General features: G+C 42.1%; 1 protein-coding gene across 3 annotated transcripts in view; it reads right to left on the reverse strand.

The window, feature by feature from the left end:
* ptprz1a (protein tyrosine phosphatase receptor type Z1a) overlaps nucleotides 1–19,295 on the reverse strand; it is an 80,807-nt gene extending 61,512 nt beyond the window's left edge. For all 3 annotated transcript variants that reach the window (XM_051382484.1, XM_051382483.1, XM_051382482.1), the window contains exon 1: nucleotides 18,984–19,295. In XM_051382484.1, the coding sequence (XP_051238444.1) occupies nucleotides 18,984–19,044 (61 nt within the window). In that variant the 5' untranslated portion in view covers nucleotides 19,045–19,295. The remainder of the gene's footprint in view (nucleotides 1–18,983) is intronic.

The raw sequence follows: 19,295 nt of genomic DNA on the forward strand, positions 1-19,295 counted from the left end.
GCCCTCAGGGAAAAAGTTGTGTTAAAGAAGAAAAATCAGGGGCAAGAAGAGCCTATATGAGAGAAAAGCTGATTTAAGACGAATGGAGAAAAGGAAGTGAAGATGGGAGGGTGATTGAGCAGGAGAAGGGGGGATGTAATTCAGGTTGAGGACAGAAAGCAAGGGGGGTCTCATGCTATGTTCTACTGGAAAAGAGTGAAAGAGTAGAATAGATTCTATGGAGAACTCTTGCTCAGCGTCTGTACGGAGAGAAAAAGACCACAACTGTGTCAGTGTGTTTATTCAGCGGAGAGTGGCCGGCTCTGCGCTCCGGTCTGTGGGAGCCCCGCAGCCTCCAGCCGGACGGTGAATAAGAGGATTAGCCGAGCCCTGGGAGAGCCAGGACATACACAGGCTGTGGGGTGAGAACTGGTGCCCACGCCAGAATGTGTGACAACCCCCTCAACACATACACCCCAATCCCTGCCCCTCTTCTCATGCCAGGGGACGAGGACGGGTGGGGGTGGTCTAAGTAATACTAACTACTCAGACTGGAAGGGTATGGCAGGTTAATCTGTGGACAGTCTGGGCTTTTATTTCTTTAAGGACCATACTGGTACCTAAGCCAGTGTGGTTGGCTCTTTAGCGCTACATATTTTCCAGATACAGTAAATGTAAATGTTAATTTCCTTCTTTCCAGCCAGGCTTTGGTTTCATTTCACATTGCTATGAAAATCAGCTTGCAGAGCCTTTAAATTTAACTAATTTTGATACACAAAGTACAGCTAAGGCTGAGGTCGCTGAGCTGACGGGAATATTATTAGCTTTGCCGGGTTGTCATAAACCAAAGCAATGGACAAATGGAATTTGACCAAATGATGGCTCTAGATAAAAAGTCACGGGGATCAACAAAGTCAATACAATTCATCCAGCAGGGGGCAAGAATGTCTGCATCAAATTACATGGCAATCCATCCAATAGTCTTTGAGATATTTCAATCAAAATCAAAACCAAACAAAACCTGCTTATGGTTCTAGAGGAAAGGTCAGGAGATAACCAAAAGTCATTAGGATTTATCTTTTGACAAGCAGGAATGAGGTTGTTGAGTTATAGTTGTGGGACAACTTACAAACCATTTTTGTTATTATCTAATATTATGTTTTCTTAGTTATGCTGTGGTCTGTACCTAAGTTGAGCCTTATAGGCAGCAAGATGATCCACCAGTAAAACACTTTTGGTTACACTGATTGTTAAGATGACCATTGTTTAGGCCTATCAGTCCAAGTGGGATGTGTGTTCAGTAAGACTGCACATTTTGCCTGGCAGGCTTAGCTCAGGGCAGAAATATAACCTGTAAGCTTCTAAGTCCGATGAATGGAACGATGAGCCTGAACAGCTGTGTTTTACACTTCAGGGGTGGGGCGCTGGCCTGATCTGTCAGCAGACTCAGAGAGAAAAACCACTGAGTAGAAAACCTCTACTGTCATAACATGTCCACTGAAACTACTATATAAGTCCTGCTACATGATTTTATCTTTTATCAAGGATGTTTTCTTCTTCTGGCCCTCTCATGGAGGAGAACTGTGGAACAAAGTATAAATCTCTGACCAGTAAACACAGAGCTGAAGCTGTATGTTGTGTCTGTAGATCCATTCAGTTCTGATTAAAAGACATGACAGACATCTATCAGAGCAACTAACAGAAATGCTGGATTCTGGCTTATAGTTTATTTCTTAGGCTATTAGACATATTTTGTCTGACACTTCCTGTCAGCAAATGTGTGGGGGTGGACACTTCAGGAGCAGAGGAAGAATCGTCCTTATGAGCAATCTTATATGTGACAGTGCAGACTGCACCACAATTCCCTGTTTCCTACCAACAGTCAGTGGTTTCTTTTAACATGACCACAGTTTTTCCCCAACCGTAACTGTATTTTTGGCACCCAAACTTAATCAAACCTGAGTTGGCTGCTCAGACAATGATCAAATGAATAATTTTTGTAACAGTCATCTGTAAAAGTTTTGAAGGCCTTACATTAACAGAGCTGCGGTCCCTGCAGCCTCTGACTCTAGTGGAACTTTGATGGAGAATATGGAAATATATAATGAGTATTTTTTTGTAGGCAAAAAAACAACATTTCCAAACTGTATTGGTGGTTAAACCTGAAGGACTTTAACCTTTGAGGGGCTCAGACAGCAGAGTGATTCATCTAAAGTGTTCCTGCAAGATTTATACACAGCAGAACCTCAATACAACTTAGAAATCCACTATAAGACCACCAACAGAAAATCAAAGCGCCTTGTCACAGTGCTGCAGGCATTAGATAAATGAAAAGTCAGTTCTACCTAAAAATCCCTCCAAACTGCCGCTGGGAGCGTTAACACAGGGGAGAACGGGCTCTGGAAAACTAAACTCATCAGCTGAATAGAGGCCTCTGGGTTAAAGTTCTCCTCATCGATCAGCTGCTCTCATCTTTCCCTTTTAACTATAAATGGCAAAGAACAAAAGCTGTGGATTATCTACAGGGAGGGTCCATCAACCCTAAAAGGAGGACGAAACATGAAAGAAGCAGAGCTGCTGAGAGGATGACTTCACTTGTGCACGCTAGGAATGAAGGCAGGAAAACTACAGGCTACAGGAGCTCAACTGAAATGAACAGCAAGAATATCATCTTTAGTTAGTTACCCAATGTAGAATTGAGTATTAAAAAAGTATTTCCATTTAACAAAGTAAAAAAAAATTGCCCTTTAGAGAGATGTTTGACACTTTTACAACAAATCACTCCTCTTAAATGAAGGCTTGACTTTACATAAATGTCTGAAACACTCAAAACTTCTTTGATTGAACAACATGATCTAAGTTGAGACGTCTGCAGTCTGTTTGGTTAAGATATCTTGAATAAAGTAAAACAGCTTTGTCAAGAGGTCTTTAAGACAACCTTAAGGCAATCCAAACACCCACCATGTGAAACATTTCCGGAGCACTGTTGATGTCCATTACTCTTACCGAACAAATATTTTAATAAAGGTATTAAAACACTGGCAGATGCATCACACAAAGCACTTTTGTATTAGCCGGAGTAGACCCATAATCTTTTGAAACACTCTGTGGCAAGAAGTGTCTTACTCTGAATGTCGTCCTTGATTCTGACGTAACATAAAAATAAATCCAGAGTGCGTATTATGTGTCCTAGAGGTAACATGTAAAAACTAAACAGCAATGGATCCAGTAGTGACCCCTGAGGAATCCCTTTGAAGAATTGCGTTGAACAAAATTGTATCAAAATCTAATAATACTAAAAACAAAGTTGTAACTGTTGACTTAGTAGTAAGTAAGTAATCATCTTATGGACAATCTTGTCAATTGGCCATCCACCTCCTGGAACTCCACACCTTTATTTTTCACTGCACTAAATCAACAACTTGTTGATTTGGTGCCTACAGATTGCAATTAATTCTCTATTTGAATTAGATTACTATATATTACTATATGTTTTCTTTCACCACGGCATTTGTTCACCTTTCTATTTCTGAACATGATGGGAAAAAAATCCTTACCATGACATTACAATGTGAACACTTTGTAGGCTTAATGTTGTGAATCTGTTGTGGACTTGGCCCCCTCCTGTCAGTCAACACACTCACTTGTTTTAACTTTTAACTGCAGTGTAACGTTTCTGGTCTACATCTTCAACACCAGCTTCATTACACTGAACTGTGATAAGACTGAACAGCTCTCTGACAGCTCTCTGTGTGTGTTTGTATGTGTGTGTGTGTGTTCATGCACTCATGTGTGACCTGTATCTGTAGTCAGAAACAAATGATCTGTCCCGGGGGAGAGCAGATTAATAATGGATCGGACCATCCACAGTTTCCATCAGCAGCCTCGCTGGGCTGCAGCCAAACACTCAGCAGCCATCATGCTGGTTGTGTGCTGCCAGCTGAACAATAAACAGACTTCGTCTCCTGCTCTAACCAATCAGTATAGCAAGTGTTGTATCTGTCCCTTTGACGTCATATTCAGCTGCCACAGAAGCTGTGGTGACTGTTGCCTCAACTTTTGTAATGCCGATCTGTGAACATGTTGATTTAAGAGTTCTTGTTTCTGTGAATTTACAACAATCTGTACAGCTGCATCTTATCCACCGGGCTCTTGCACAGGGGGATGACATTTCCATTCTTAAAAAGGGCACTCCACTGACTTTACACATCAAAGTCTGTTTACAGGTGTTGGGGAGCACTACTGAGAAAATAGATTTCCCTCTGGTGGCTCGAGAGGGAGCTGTATAAAGTCTGATAAATGTCCTCAAGTGATGTCACTTGAGTCAGAGTCAGTTGGGGTTGAAGACTAGAGTTTGCAAATGAAATCAATATAGGGGTGTTGTGTTACAAAGAAATGAGCCTACCAGACCTCGGTAGTTCTATCCTCAAGAAGCTCAAAGAAGCTCTTATGCTACACAGGTGAATCGAACAAAAAGAGTAACATCCTGCACACTGCGATGTTTCAGTGACAGAACCTTTATTGGGCTAGTTTATGGACTATAGTATACAAGATTTAGGTTCTTTTTTACAGTGTAAAAAAAGTTCATTCAGAATAAAACTTCAGTAAAAGAATTTTAAATGGCTTTTAGAAACTTATGAGACAAATGTTCAGGTCTCAATTTATCAACTCTGGACGAGTGCAGATGTCGTCTCAACTTTCACTCCCTTTGTTGTATTTACACCAGTTCTCAGCGCTGACGCAGGCCATCCCATCAACACCTATTCAACTTCTAAATGTCTGCTGGGTAGTTGCCCACTGTTCACTGCGAGCCAGCCTCTGCTGCTGCTGCATCAATCTCAAACAAACCCTGCAGCCGAAACCTTCAAACTGCCTCCCTCTGTTCGTCTGCCCGGCCGTCACCTCCACAGCCAGCGGCTCCAAACACTGAGAGAGCGACTGGGCTGTTTAAACAAAGAGCTCCAACTCAGACCGACTTGTTTACAGGAAGAGGAAGATTTAATGGGAAACTGAGAAAGGTAGAGCTCCAACACAACAATCTCAGGGACATTTTATTTATTTGAAACCTTTGCTGTTAGCTATGCCAGCCTCAGCTTTATGTCTGAGTTGCTACAGAGCAGAACATAAATAATGATTTATTACATGAAGGAAGAAATGTTTTGAAGCTCTAAATGTGTGTAGCATGTGGCTCATGTTGGCATCAATCAGAGAACAAAGCAGCAGTGTGCTGGGGGAGACTGGTGGTCGTAGCTCTTATAAGTCACATAAGTTGCCCCAGTGGCATTCACAACCTTCCCTGTGCATGGCATCTATGTAATGTGTAAACAAGATGGCATCCAGGTGGCTTTGTGTTTACAGAAACTTTACCAGCAATCAAACTGGCACGAGGTTGATCCCTAAAGCTCCCAGTGGGGGCTTGAATGACCTGATAATCTGAGGAAATGGCTCTGGGTTTTACCAAGTTTTACAAATGTGAAAGCTTTTAAAAATGTATAATACAAACAATAATTGACGTTGTTTGCAATTCGAGGTGTGTCAGGAAAATTTTCACAGGTACATCAGTGGCCACTGGGACAAACTGTCAGATGATGAGAATGTCAAATTTTAATTATGAACTGATGATCGCACTACATAAATACACTTATCTGCTTCGTGGTGGAAACTTAGATGAGATGACACTCTCATGACTGTAAATATGAAGCTACAGTCAGCAGCCCGTTAGCTGAGCTTAACAGAAATACTGCAAACAAGGGGAAACAACTAGCCTGGCTGTGTACATAGGTAACAAAATCCACCTGCTTGCCTCTCTTCAGCTCACTAATTGAGACAATATATAATGTTTGTTTAATCGGACAACAAAGGGTATTGATCTTCTTATCTAACGCTCCACCAGAAAAATCACTTTCCCAAAACTTTTTCTTCAGGCAGACTTGCTTGTAGGAGTAAGGACAGCAGCTGGTAAGACCAGGCTGCCCACTCTTTGTTGTGATCTTCCCGTTGAAGGAGACTCCGCGGTTGTGATTGTGGACTTGTTCGTTTACACTGTCTAGACAGCAGCTGAGTTTTGAACATTATAGTCCTTGCAACATCCCACTAAGTCTGTGTGTCAGGAGCTGGTGTGTACAGTCTGAACATGGAAATCAGCAGAATCCCAGCTCACTGAGTACAAACGTGTTTGGGCAGCAGATTATCATGTGTGGACGACAAACGTTAACAAGGATTCAGTGTGTAAAACAGACATTTTTATTCTTATTTTTTCTTCCTTCACAGGGAAATCAGAGTTCATGGTCAGCTACCAAAACTATGTTCCATTTCACAGGGGCCCTGCATGCTGTAAGTCCAACAAACTGCATAAGAGCCTTTTAAATAATTAGACCGTCATTACTGTATATTTTTCTTCCTGATAATGAATCCGATTAAAACCAATATTTTCCTACTGAAGATAGGTCACAAATGTATAGTTTTATTAACTTATTTTTCCAACTTTACAGATAAACAAGGATTGTCAGAATGTAGCATACTGTCTGTCTTTCTATATAAATAAAGTTCATAGTCGTTTTTTTTTGGACTGTTTGAACTTCTTTTGTGTATTCCCTTTTGACTGAAACCGATTCCTCATATAAGATAAATTCTCCCTCATTTGTAGCCTCAGTCATTATGTTGGCCAACATTTTGGTCCACAGTGAAATAACTGTCAATCAATGGATGCATTACCATGAAATATAATACAGACATTCATGTTCCGCAGGAGTTGAATACCAGTGACTTTCGTGATCTCCTGACTTTACCTCTTGCGCCATAAACAGAAAGACGTCACTTCACCTTCACACTACCTTTTTGATTAAGATAACAATATGACTTTTCAAATGAAAACTTAGAAAACTAGATTTTTTTAAGCCCCACAAGTTATAAAAACCTAATAGAAAAACTGTCTAAATATTTAATCAATTCAACAGTTTTGTATTCTGGCGTGTAATGAACATTGTTGCCTGTTGAGGCTACTATCCTGAATACCTGATCACCAGTGAAGGAGCAGTGGGTTTCCTTCCTCACCCAGATTTCCTCATGTATAAAGCTTCTGTTCCAAGCGGAGCTGCTTTGGTTCCAGCAGACGTGTTTCTAATCTAATCGTACACACGGTGACGAAACAGTTTGTCAGAGGCCCAGAGAAAAGCTTCTCTAACAGAAAAACGACTTAATTAAACGCTGGGGTTGAATGGACGATGGAGAGTGCCAATGCTGTATCCCACAGCAAAGACAATGAGAGAGGAAGTGTGTGTGTGTGTGTGTGTGTGTGTGTGTGTGTGTGTGTGTGTGTGTGTGTAAAGGCCTCTTACTTATATTATCAACTTTTTACAAACTGATCTACTCTTCAGCTAAGCCTTAAGATGAGACTGGTGTTCTTAATGATGTCTGTAAGAACATGTATCTAGTGAAAAGATCATTTATTGAGTGAATCTGAGAGCTGATGTTGCTTTCAAGTCATGCACGATTTCTTAACTGCCAACTGGGGGAAACAGTCAGTTAACACTCAGCAAATCCACAGATACTGGCAATTCAAGCTGAAATTTTTATGTAAAACATATTTTAACAGCAATATAAATAGCTCAATAATATTTGTATTGTTATGGGTGTTAAATGTTGTTAAATGATTGAAGCTTTACATGTTTTAAATGGAATGTTTGAGCTTCAATACATTTGCTTATATCTTCAACTGGTTTCCGTTGCACTTATACATATAAAAAGTGAATACAAAATCATAAAATTAAAAACATGAAAACTTGTATAAACGTTTGCAGAACACTGTCTGCGTTTTTTCCTGCTTTCCTTTTCAAGAACAAATGTTTAAAGCAAAATATAAATAGATTAAACTAGAATTACCACAATGGTATGCCGCCACCAACCAGTCAACTTAGTAGAATTTAACACAGTACAAATAATGTATAAAGTAAGAAATAATTTACTACACTGCAATATACAAAAACATTTCTTTGACAGTTAGTGTGGTTATACTTTCAGAGGGGAGTTTAATTTAAAGACACTTTGTTCATACTGCTTTGAAGAGTATCTGTAATTTGATGTGTGGGGTAAAACTTTGGAATGAGTTAAGCTTTGGAACTGAAGCGAAGCACAAATATTTCTCCGTTCATGAAGATACAAAAAAAGAATATATTTTCCAAAGGTACAAGAATGAGGAAGGCCTTTTAGTTAAACATCATTTTAAGGTCACAGTGACCTTTGAGTTGAGTAACCCTAGGGTTAGGGCTAGGGTTAGTGGATGATTGTGCCAAACTTTAAGAAATTCCCTCGAGGTGTTCCTGAGATATCATGTTCACAAGAATGGGACAGACGGATGGACGTACAAACCCCAAAACATAATGCCTTCGACCACGGCTATCAGCGTGGAGGCATAAAATGGGATTTGAAGATTCATATTGAGTAAGATGCAAGCAAACCTCAAACCTCTGTAACCTTAATGCACGTCTATTGTATAAATATTAGGAATTAGCTAATCTAGATAAACAGCTAATGGAGCTAATTCTCCAGTCAGGTTCCATTAAACTACTGCAGAACACGCAACGAGATGAACAAAGCGCCAGTCAAATGATGGCAAACGGTGGGGAAAAGGTTACATTCTCTTCATCACCCCACACATATCTGATGTCTTGAGTGAAGTTTGAGTCTTGTTTCATGTACGTCCTGATTTATCCACTAATTCTGTTTCCTTTGCACTTTGTCACTTTTGTAAATCGATCAACTTTTGTCTTTTTTAGAATTTTCTGCACCCACCAACCTATACGTAAACTCAAGCGGTGCACACAAACTTTTCAAACTGGCCTCACTGAACATATTAAAGTATGTTCATATGTGATATGTTTCCTGCAGTTGGTCTGAATTTGTCTTTTATGCTTTGAAGACCTAAAATAAAACCTCTATTATTATTCTATTCTAAAAAAATCCAACTCCAGCAAAATCTACATCAAACATCTTGATTGTGTGAGCATCATGTCCACAGTCTGTCATTGTGTTTGAAGCACATGTTCCACGTCACTACAGACAGACTGTAGCTTCACACTGTGACTGTAAATTGCTGTAAGAATAACCACACTCTGCAGATTCACAGTCTCTGGGTCTTTGGGCTGAGTGTGTTCTGTTCATGCTCCAGCAGGATGCAGTCAGCCTCAGCTTAGCATTACTGCTCTGTTCTTCTCAGCATGCCTTGCTCTCCGTGTGTGGCCTTCACTGTGAACATGCGCAGTGGAGCAGGGAGGCACCAAAATGTTCCAACTGCCTCTTTTCTGATATGTAAACTCACTGTCCATTTTTACTGTCACTCAGTTGATTCAACCATGTCTTAAAAACCACACAATTGTCACAAATTTGATGCAGGATAAACAACGATCAAAAGTAACTTCTTTCTGCAGGGACTGTCTCTGCAAATTCGGACAGAGAAAAGATTTGCACAGAAATAATATTGTAATGTATTTTATTTGTATAGCACACAAACCCAATGGTACAAATTTTTCTACAATGCTGTAGGTGATTAAATTCTTTCGCACCTGACTGGCCTACAAATTGTCTGTCATTAATGCAAAAGGAAGAATAAAAAACGACAACCAGCACAGAATAACAACGTATTGAAGATGGCGACAAGTGCAGACTTCACATCCCGTTCTTATTCCCAGATCTTCGAACACAGACGCCAGCAATGTTCAACTAGTTGCAATCTGCAACTTCAGCCCTAGATGCCACTAAATCCTACTCATTGATCCTTTATGAACAGTATTTGTATTTGTAGTGGATGGGCTAAAACATGACAACCACGAGCTTGGTCCATTCAAAGTGTGTCCATCTGTCCAGACAACCGTTCACCTGTCTTCTCTGTATCGCCGCAGGACATCCCAGGTCCAGATGATGTCAGTGCTACATCATCTGCAGGTCGCAGCAGGAGCAGAAGGTCTGCTGCCAAACACTAATGGGTTTTTCACCTGCATGAATCCACCGTGCTGCTTCAGTGTAACCGGGCACACATCATCAGCACAATCACCAGCTCATTAGCAGCCAGACATTTTGTGACAGTGCCTTGGGGATGCATGACTATTTTGAGGAATGACCTAATTGAAATTAGCAGCGGGGAGTGGGACACAGAGGAAATTATGGATTTTACACTTTGTCCTTCTTTAACCTTGACACACTTCTGCTGGATTTTCCCTCGTAATGTAAAATAATGATGGCAAATATTTCCTCCTCATCATTAGCTGAATATGAAACACATTTTAACCTATTTCTATCCAAGTTCTCCCTCTTTCTGATATTATGGTATGGCATCAAACATAAAAAAAAATGTCAAATGTCTGATTGTCTAAAGTAAAATCCCTACATTATCATGTGTTGATCATCTGTTTGAATTTCTTCATAATTGTATGACTTTGTGTTGAGTTTCCAAATTTAACTCATCTGAATTAAATTAGGAGAAAAACATTTATTATGTGATATATTGAGGTAAGCTGTTACTGTACTTTGTTCCTAAAAATATCTACTCCAAATCTGCTCCTGGCGGTCCAGATGTGGCAGATTGGTGGTTAGTGGACCACCAGCTGCCTCCCATCCCACCTCCAACAACGCCAGTACCCACCCTGGGCTACTGTACCAGTCAACAGTAACATGAAGAGATGTGGAAACATCCTTCTGCTGCATGCACAGGGGGACTTAAAGTGGCTGTACACTTAAGGAGGGATCATTACTACATTCTAGGCCAAACAAAGACTACAGTTAAATCCAAAAAACATCTTAGAGAGACAAACAGAACATCGCAATAAATTTCAAGCTACTATGAAATTTAAGATCTTTGATAAGTCTTTGATCTAAGAAGCCCCTTTGTATTTTTATGTGCGAGGATGAATAGTGCATCCTCTGGGGATCACAACTGTGGCTTTAGACTGGATTTTTATTTCTACAAAACAAAAAATTGCTCAATTATCTGAACAGGAGTAGAGCAACAATAATATAGCTGTATACAATGGAAACACATCCCTTTTCTGACCTGACCTGTGGGTCGAACAGCACATCTGGCAGTTATCAGCTTTGGTTTCATCCCAAATCAATTTCAGCTGCACTCAGTGACAATGTGAAAACTTCATATCTGTTTCCAATTAGGTTTAACTGCTATAATTGTGTGGTACTTCTCTGACCAACAGGATTAACCTTTCACAGCTTTCACATGCCTCTCCCTGCAGACAAGCCTCTGTATTTTTTTGTCCCAAATCCTTCCGAATTGTCTACAACTGCTCAGGTGTGTCAACACAACCTAGGGCCTCGCTCTAAAGAGCCAAACCAGTCTGACCAGGAGGACACATTTTCCTCGGACTTGGGGAGTGAGTGCCTCTAGGGGAAACATCTGCTCAACACCGTATGAGTCTGAAACAAACTGACAGCTGACCTCTGTATAGCCTTCAGGTATTGACTTTCAGAACTGACCCCTGAAATTTAACAAATCCAAAATTCTAAATCAAAATTAAGCCCTCTGAAACTGCTGTAAAATTAGATTTGATTTTTCCATTTTTTTTTTTTACATATTGTTCATCAGTTAGTCATGTGTCAGTCACGTGGGATCATAAATCACCATGAATGTATTTTTGCAGAGACTTTCCTCCAAGGACACAACATGGTACTAAAGCTTGTTAGTAAGAGTTAAAACTTGGACAGCCATATTAACTCACAACATGGCCAGGCATAGAACCCAACTTACCTGGGTCTTTTCTCAACTCTTTTTTTCCTTCTCTTACTTCTTTGGAAACTCGCCCTGACATGGTGCTGTACAACTTGACCCCCTGCTACTGCTAGCTTGTAATGTCGGCGATCGAGGAATTTAAGCTCATTCTCCTTCTGCTCTCAGTGGAGGCTGATCTGGATAAGAGGATCAGACTAATGTCTGAAATGTAAATGTAAATGTTCTGTAAATACTTGAAAAGCCTTGTTGAGGCCCATCGAATCCTTTTGTGCACGCCAACATCTGCCTAAAGCGTATCTACATTCACCTGCTTAGATCCCCTCCACCAGCCAGTGAATGGGTAAGAAAAGGAGTGGATCGGCCCTTTTACTGAAGAGGACTTTGACCGACCCGCGTCCTCCACGCAGGCCTTTTATCGCTGGCCTTTTTCTGCGTCACTTTTTGGGATTCCGCATTCAGCGGTTTGAGAGAAGAGGGCCATCGAACATCCAGGATCGAAGAGAGACCACACACTTGCAAGCAGCTGAGGAGTGGCGAAAACAGGGAGAAAAGTGGAGGACAAATCAAATGGCTCTCCACCAGCTACTCTACGGGGGCTCCACTTGTTCTCCGCTGCAATGGGCCCCGTTGTGAGTGGCCCCCCCTTTCAGAGGTGCCAGAGGGCCACCCGGATCTGCCCCGTCATCTATTACAGCGTCCAGAGTGGCAGTGAGCACCGAGGAGGAGGAAGGGGGGTGGGTGACAGTGGTGGCAGAACACCAGGCGGACAACAGCAGAGACAAGATGGTTGGCTTACCAAAAAAAAAAAAAAAAATACCCTCAACACCCCTCATCCCTCACCCGCCCTGATACACGAGAGGGGAGACAATTGAGGAGGAGGAGGAGGATTAAAAAATGTTAAGGGTGAATGAGAAGGGGGAGGAGGAGGGGCAGACAGTAGAAGGATGAAGGCATGAGGCTCTAAAAGGGGAGAAATGTGGGACAACAGGGTGACGGAAGACAGAGAAGTAGTGAAAGGATGAGATAAAATGAGAGATTGAGAGCTGAGGAAAGAAAAAGCAAAAAGGAGCAGGGCAGAATTTTTTTTTAAAGGGACTATAGAATAGGAAACAAAAAAAGAGATCTCGCCCGAGGAAATGCACTGCAAAAAACTCTATCTGTCTAAAACTCTATTATCCTAAAACTCTGTCTTCCATTTTTACAATCTCGTGTTGTTGATCCAAATTGTCAGACAACTTTACTTTAAATTCTAGTTTTAAAAAGATGTCAAATATGTCAAGCTGAATTAGGAAATGTGTGTAATCTGACCAAGACATCAGAATATTTCAATTTTTTAAAATTATTCTGCCACAGGATTTTCTTTATTTTTTACATTTTATTAGACAGAACAGCTTGAGAGATAGACAGAAAGTTGGAAGAGAGACCAAATAACATGTAGCAAAAGGCCAAAGGCCAGACTCGAACCCACGGCCGCTGCAGCAAGGACACAAGGCACCAGGCAAGCCACTGGGGCGTCCCAATTTACGATCTATCTATTTGAGCTGTGGTTCTTGCAAGAAACAAGCTTCCTGTAATGTGAATAGTGTCTTGATGCAGCAGAAAACACAATGATGTCTGGGTGCATTTGGACATAAAGAAGTCACTTTAAACTGTTTGTTTTAGGATTGGCTAGCAAACCTTAATATGTGTCGTATATGTGAGGTCACCGGGACCTTGACCTTTGACCGCCAAAACCTTCATCCTCTAGACCTGAAGTAATTCCCCTGAGGTATTCCTGAGATAGTGCGTTCACAAGAATGGGAAGAACCAAAGGACGCCTCTGGCTCAGTTAAAACATTTTTTCACTAGGTTGAAAACCAATTTTCTCCCAGCTTTAATTTTCAGGAACATACCATCCTGAATATTGTTCATTTATTACTTACGACTAGCACAAAGGATCCTCATTTTAAATTAATTCTAGTAAAATTCTTGAGCCTTACTTTTGAGTTATCGCCTTCCACACACACTGCACTGCTGTCCATATTCCTCACTGATACAGGTACAGGGCCCACACACACACACACACACACACACACACACACACACACACACACACACACACACACACACACACACACACACACACCAGATGAGCAACCACAACTACACTTTGACACTTTTTTGGAAGTAACTGAATGTGAGACCAAACAATTTCTTAGGACGGGTGTTTTTTTACAGTGTGTGAGGAGAATGGAGGCCTGAGAACAGTTATAGGGAACAGAGAGTAAGATGTGGGGGGAGGTGAGGGGGGTGGTAACAAGCCTGGGGGGGGGGGGTGTTAACGAAGACTAATGAAGGCAGGAGTGCTGCTTAACCTGCACTCCATCGCTCTGTGAGGCCTCCAACCTCGAGGTGTCGGAGGAAGAATGTGTGTGTGTGTGACAGTGTCTTGTGTGTGACAGTGTTTGTGTGTGTGTGCATGTACCCCCACCCCCCCATCCTAACATACTGCGCTCCCACACTTCTGCTCCAGCTTCACAGTGTGACAGCGTCCTCTCCTCCTCACCGCCGCCGCTGCCACTGGGACAAATCGCAGGGCCATCATGCGTCACGCTTAAATGCACCCCCCCCAAAAAACCACCCCTCACCCTCTTCTTTTCTCTGTTGCTCTGCACCCCCAGCCCCCACATCTCCCTTCTTTCTGTATTTGCCCCCTTTCCTACTGTTACAAAACAAATCTCCCCTCTGACAGCATAATTCACCGGGCCGGGCCAGAGGAGGCGGCGCAGGATGGACGGGCCTCCTCAGCTGACCTCCGCCGAGGACCTGGCTGGTTGTTTCCCCACGTAACCCCGGCCTCCATTCAGCTGAAGGCCAGTGGAAAGAAAAAGAGGGGCGACTCAGGAGGATTCAAACCGGTGGCCCCTGTGTATGCCTGAGTGAATGCCATTGAGCCTAATACCCACTAATCTGGTCATCAAATACCCCCGCTGCCACGACTGGAAATCTTTTTTTTCCAGACTACCAGTGGGGCAGCGAGGGACGTCTGCCCAGCCGGAGCTGCTTTGGACAGAGATGGAGGGATGAAACGAAGACAAAAGAAAAGGGACAGAGAGAAAGAGAAATTGGTGAGAAACAGGAGGAAATAAAGGCATGAATCTAAAGGAGAGGAAAGAAGAGGTCATCTGAGGTGACCACAGTCTTGTTTGTTGATACATAATGTAATTCTCAAACTAAAGTTTAACTGGATCCACATATTAGTGTTAAGGCAAACGGCTTCTTGTCTCTCTCTCCCTCTCTTTCCCTCTGTGTGTTTGTTTCCTTCCTCCCATCTGTGTAAATGTGTTTTGCCTCTTGTGTGTTTTTGTATTTTTTGGAAGGAACTGTTTGGGGACACCTGAAGTTACCCGACATCCTCCCTCTGTTGGTCATCCTGAGGTCCCTTGCATTTTCCCCCTTTAAATGTTTTTTTAAGAGTTTTTCATGGTCTGAGGACAGAGGGAAAGCTACATAAATAAAATGGACTTGACTCTTCTCTAATGATGTGTTCACTTATCTTTCTCCAGGTATTGTGAAATGTTTTTGATATAATGTTCTGTGTATATCAGAATCAGAATCATATAATAATAATAATAATAATAATAATAATAATAAGACAAAATACACAAGTAAACAACGTCGGGCAAGCAACATGCTCTGAAGACGCTGTGCGTCTGAGACGCTCTCAGTGGGAACACACACAGATCGCGGAGCCAATCGCGGCACAGAAGCAACATCACAAAGCCGTGCCGAGGGTAACTGAACTTTGTCCTACTCATTAACTAGCTGCTCGTCACTTGGATGTAAGCATCCTCTCATCGCAACCTGGAACCGAGATGGAGAGCATTTCTGACAGTAAATATGGTGTTGCTTATAGACTGATGGTTAACGGAGAGAGAAAAATGTGAATCTATCCTCTAAAAATGATACAAGACTATAAGTCATATTTAGGGGTTGGCATGCCTGGTGTCTGTAGTGGTGAGCATCCCTTCCACAGCTGCCCCCTGCATGTGTTTGACTGACAGACTGTCTGACTGTGACGGCCATCTGTCAGCAGACTCCCTGTTAGACAACAAGAGGCCCGGAGACTCCATGAGCCCAGGCGGAGCGCAGGGCACGACTGGCACTGCCCATTCACAACTATCTTTTGGGAGGACAGATGGTGCTGAGTTTTTCTCCTCATGTGTCTTTTCTTCCACCATCAACCATTCCTGTGCTGCCTCCTCAGCGAGCTGGCACCTCCTTTGTGCCTCAACGTTTCATCAAAGCTTAATTTAAAACAGCCCAAATGAAAAGGGAGGAGGCGTGAGGGAGCCCGGAGGCTTTCTGCAGGTACCAAACCGTCCAGCACAGATCCAGGCTCACTGGCCCGCACACAAAAGGTTTCACATCTCTTCAGCTAAAACTGGCTCCGACCAGCTTTTCCCCCTAATCTTTGTTTCACGTCTCACCCCCCAAAAAGATTCAACCAAGCAGATCAGTATCCTCTCTGGCACGCTGCGACTGTACCGTACGGCTGGGAGGGCAAACCAGAGGATAAGGAGCCGGAAAACCCTTCCAGTGTTCAGGCTTATGTTGACAAATCCTGATTCATCTCCACTGACTTCTTAAACCTCCTCAACCCTGCAGGACGCACTGGTGGTCCCGTTATTACAAGCACTGTTATCATGTTAACTTTCTTATTATGTATCAGCCTAGTCTAAAGTTTTTGTACAAAAAAAATACGGTAGGAAATCAATGGTGTCAATATAGCTGGGAAAGCCATCCTTCCTCTGGACGCTGTCAGTCTGTAGTTTGTGTTTGTACAATTTGGTGAGGCTGCAATTATGCTAGAGATTACAATAAAATCCTGTTGTACAGTGAGTTTCAAAAAATTTTCTTACTACAGTAAAATGGCTACAATGGGGACAAACATCATAACACATAAATACAATTGGGCTCATTGATTCCACAAGAGGCTCAGCTTTCCATTCACACAATTCAATGCAATTCCAACACTTTGTGGACCCCAGTATGCGGAAATATTGAAAAACCCTAGGATTAGCATAAAGTGGGGATGTCTGTAAAGAGGAGACTAGTGGGTACCCATATACATTTCCATTCAGATATCTTGAAGTCAAAGTATCCCTTTGAAAAAAGCTATGCCAATTTTTCCTTCAAAAATGTTTTGCCTAACCTTGTGTGTTGAGTGTTATTTAGCCTGCTACAGACTAGTATGACATGGTTGGTATCAATGGATGCCTTAATTAATTTGGTTTCATATGATGCCATTTGTATCACTCTAGCTTTAATACTAAGCCCACTACAGCCTCTGAAAGACAGTAACATTGGCCGTGGACATATTCCTCAGTGTTGAGTTGAGGAGGTTACCCTAACACCTGAAGGTGAGGGGCAAAAGTCTTGTCATCCCCCCATCCCCCCCGTTGTTGAACTGGCAAAACTCCATTGACTAGTGAGTACCATGTGTTATGATCAAAAGCTCCAGAATAGCTACCAAATGGACCTTGTAGTGAGATGTTTTCACAGACTCTTTTAGTCTTAGTCCTCCCTAAAATATTGAAGCTTTTCATTAGCTGTTCAATTAATTAAGGTGCAAAATCCACTGATGCAACTATCTGATTAAATTGAGTAACTGAGTAAATTAGGAGCAAATTTTGGTCACAAGTAGTTCATTAGCTCATTAATTCACCTCTTCCACATTTAAATCTGACTCTTTAGCTGCTAAATGCTCCACCCAGTTCTGTCCTGTGAGAACAGGTGATATTAAACTAAAACAGTGAAGGTGCAGCCAGACAGCTAAACAATGAGATGAAGCTCACTATAAAGCTCCATTTTGACAAGGGGAGCTGCAGATTCAGGTAATAATTCTCTGTTGGTTCATCACTGTGGTTTTCATATTGTGGTTTTTAAAAGCATCTCTGGTATCAGGGTTTACAAGTCATCATATCTGCTCTACTCGTTGGTTCAATAAGGTACCTCACAAACCTGCAGATTTGACTACAGTGAAATTTGCTGCAGTGTCAACATTTTTTTAACTGGTGTAAAGGGGTATTTTTGCTTGACTGCCCGTGAACAACATGTTATCACTGAATAGTGATTAGATGCTTCTTAAGATTTCAGTAACCTTCCATTTGAGGACACCTTGATGGCAGGGTTTTCCTGGCTGGAGTTGGATATTGAAGCAAACTCACTCCTAATGTCTGACACACATCAGCACTGCATCTCAGATTCTAAACAGTAAATGAGCCAAACACAAGAGGATTACTACTGATGTACTACAAAAAAGGATGTTTACTGGCTCCTGAAAACTCCTGGCTGGGCATAAAACTTCCTCACTGCTGGATGTTTTCTCAGCATGTTATATTTTAAAGCTGCATTCCTTCATTTCTGCAAACAGACAGGTTGGAACAGTCGCCACAGTCCAAACACAAACCACTTAAAGCTGAGACAAGCCAATTTACTTTTTACAGCAGACAGAAAAGTCTCCAAAAATACCGAGAACACAACCAATCTCCTCCTGATCAGAGACATCAGGGCCTTTTTACTTACATTAGCTTACAGACACATTAACTTTACCTCCTATTTAGTATTCCCAATGAATTGAGTTTCATGTATTTCTTTCTCTCCATCACTACTCTAAGTTGGGGAATAAAACAGATATGTAATTTATAGTTTGCAGTGATAGTATCTGTTCCTGAGTAGCATTACAGGATTATGGCTGTTGTTGCCAGATATGGAGCCTCTGACACCCTTAATAAGCCAGTCAGACTACCGTGTCCAAACTTCTCATTTCATGCTTGACAGCTCCGGTTTGAAGCTGATATGTCACGCCCTGCGCCTCTCAAACGTTTTAATCTGAGATCCCACAGACCCGGAGAGGATCATCAACAGACAACACGACAGACATCTCAGTCACATAAGGAAATCTGTTCGGTTTTTAAAACCGTTTTGCGTTTTGGACTCGTTTCCTAGAATGTTTCCAAGGACGCACAGCGCGTTACGCACCGCAGGTTCCTTTGTGAAAATAAAACAGAGCAAGATATGTTCAATTCTGACACAAATACAAATAAACAAACTACATGCAGACTTCTTTGGTTTGCCTCAGACAGAGCTCACCTGACGCTGCTGCGCAATCACCTTCAAGTTGGCGCAGCAAGTTGAAACCCCCGCGGTCTTTATATAATCTAAACTTATCACAATATGTAAGAGTATCTGAGCCATGTGAGGACAAAACATTAATGACACCATGCCTTACCTTGTGGGCAAATGAGGATGAAATGTAGAGCCAGTAGCAGCCAGCAGCCTGTAGTCTCCATGTTGGTGAAAAGCTCGCAGATGCGGTAAATAAACAAATCAAACAGTGATTTTTGGGGAGCAGGTCCCAGTCGGCCCGCAGCCCTCACAGCTCCATGCTGCTCGGCTCCTGCCTGCCTGCCTGCCGGTCGGTTGGTCGGTTGTGGTCTTGCTGCCGTATTTGTGTAGTACAGATCCAGGGTCCCGGTGCGTCGCTCCGCTCCGTCCGCTCTCCTCCACACCGACCGACTGACTGACTGAGGAGGAGACGCCA

Source organism: Dicentrarchus labrax, unplaced genomic scaffold (genome assembly GCF_905237075.1).
Source record: "Dicentrarchus labrax unplaced genomic scaffold, dlabrax2021, whole genome shotgun sequence".
Taxonomy (NCBI): Eukaryota; Metazoa; Chordata; class Actinopteri; family Moronidae; genus Dicentrarchus; species Dicentrarchus labrax.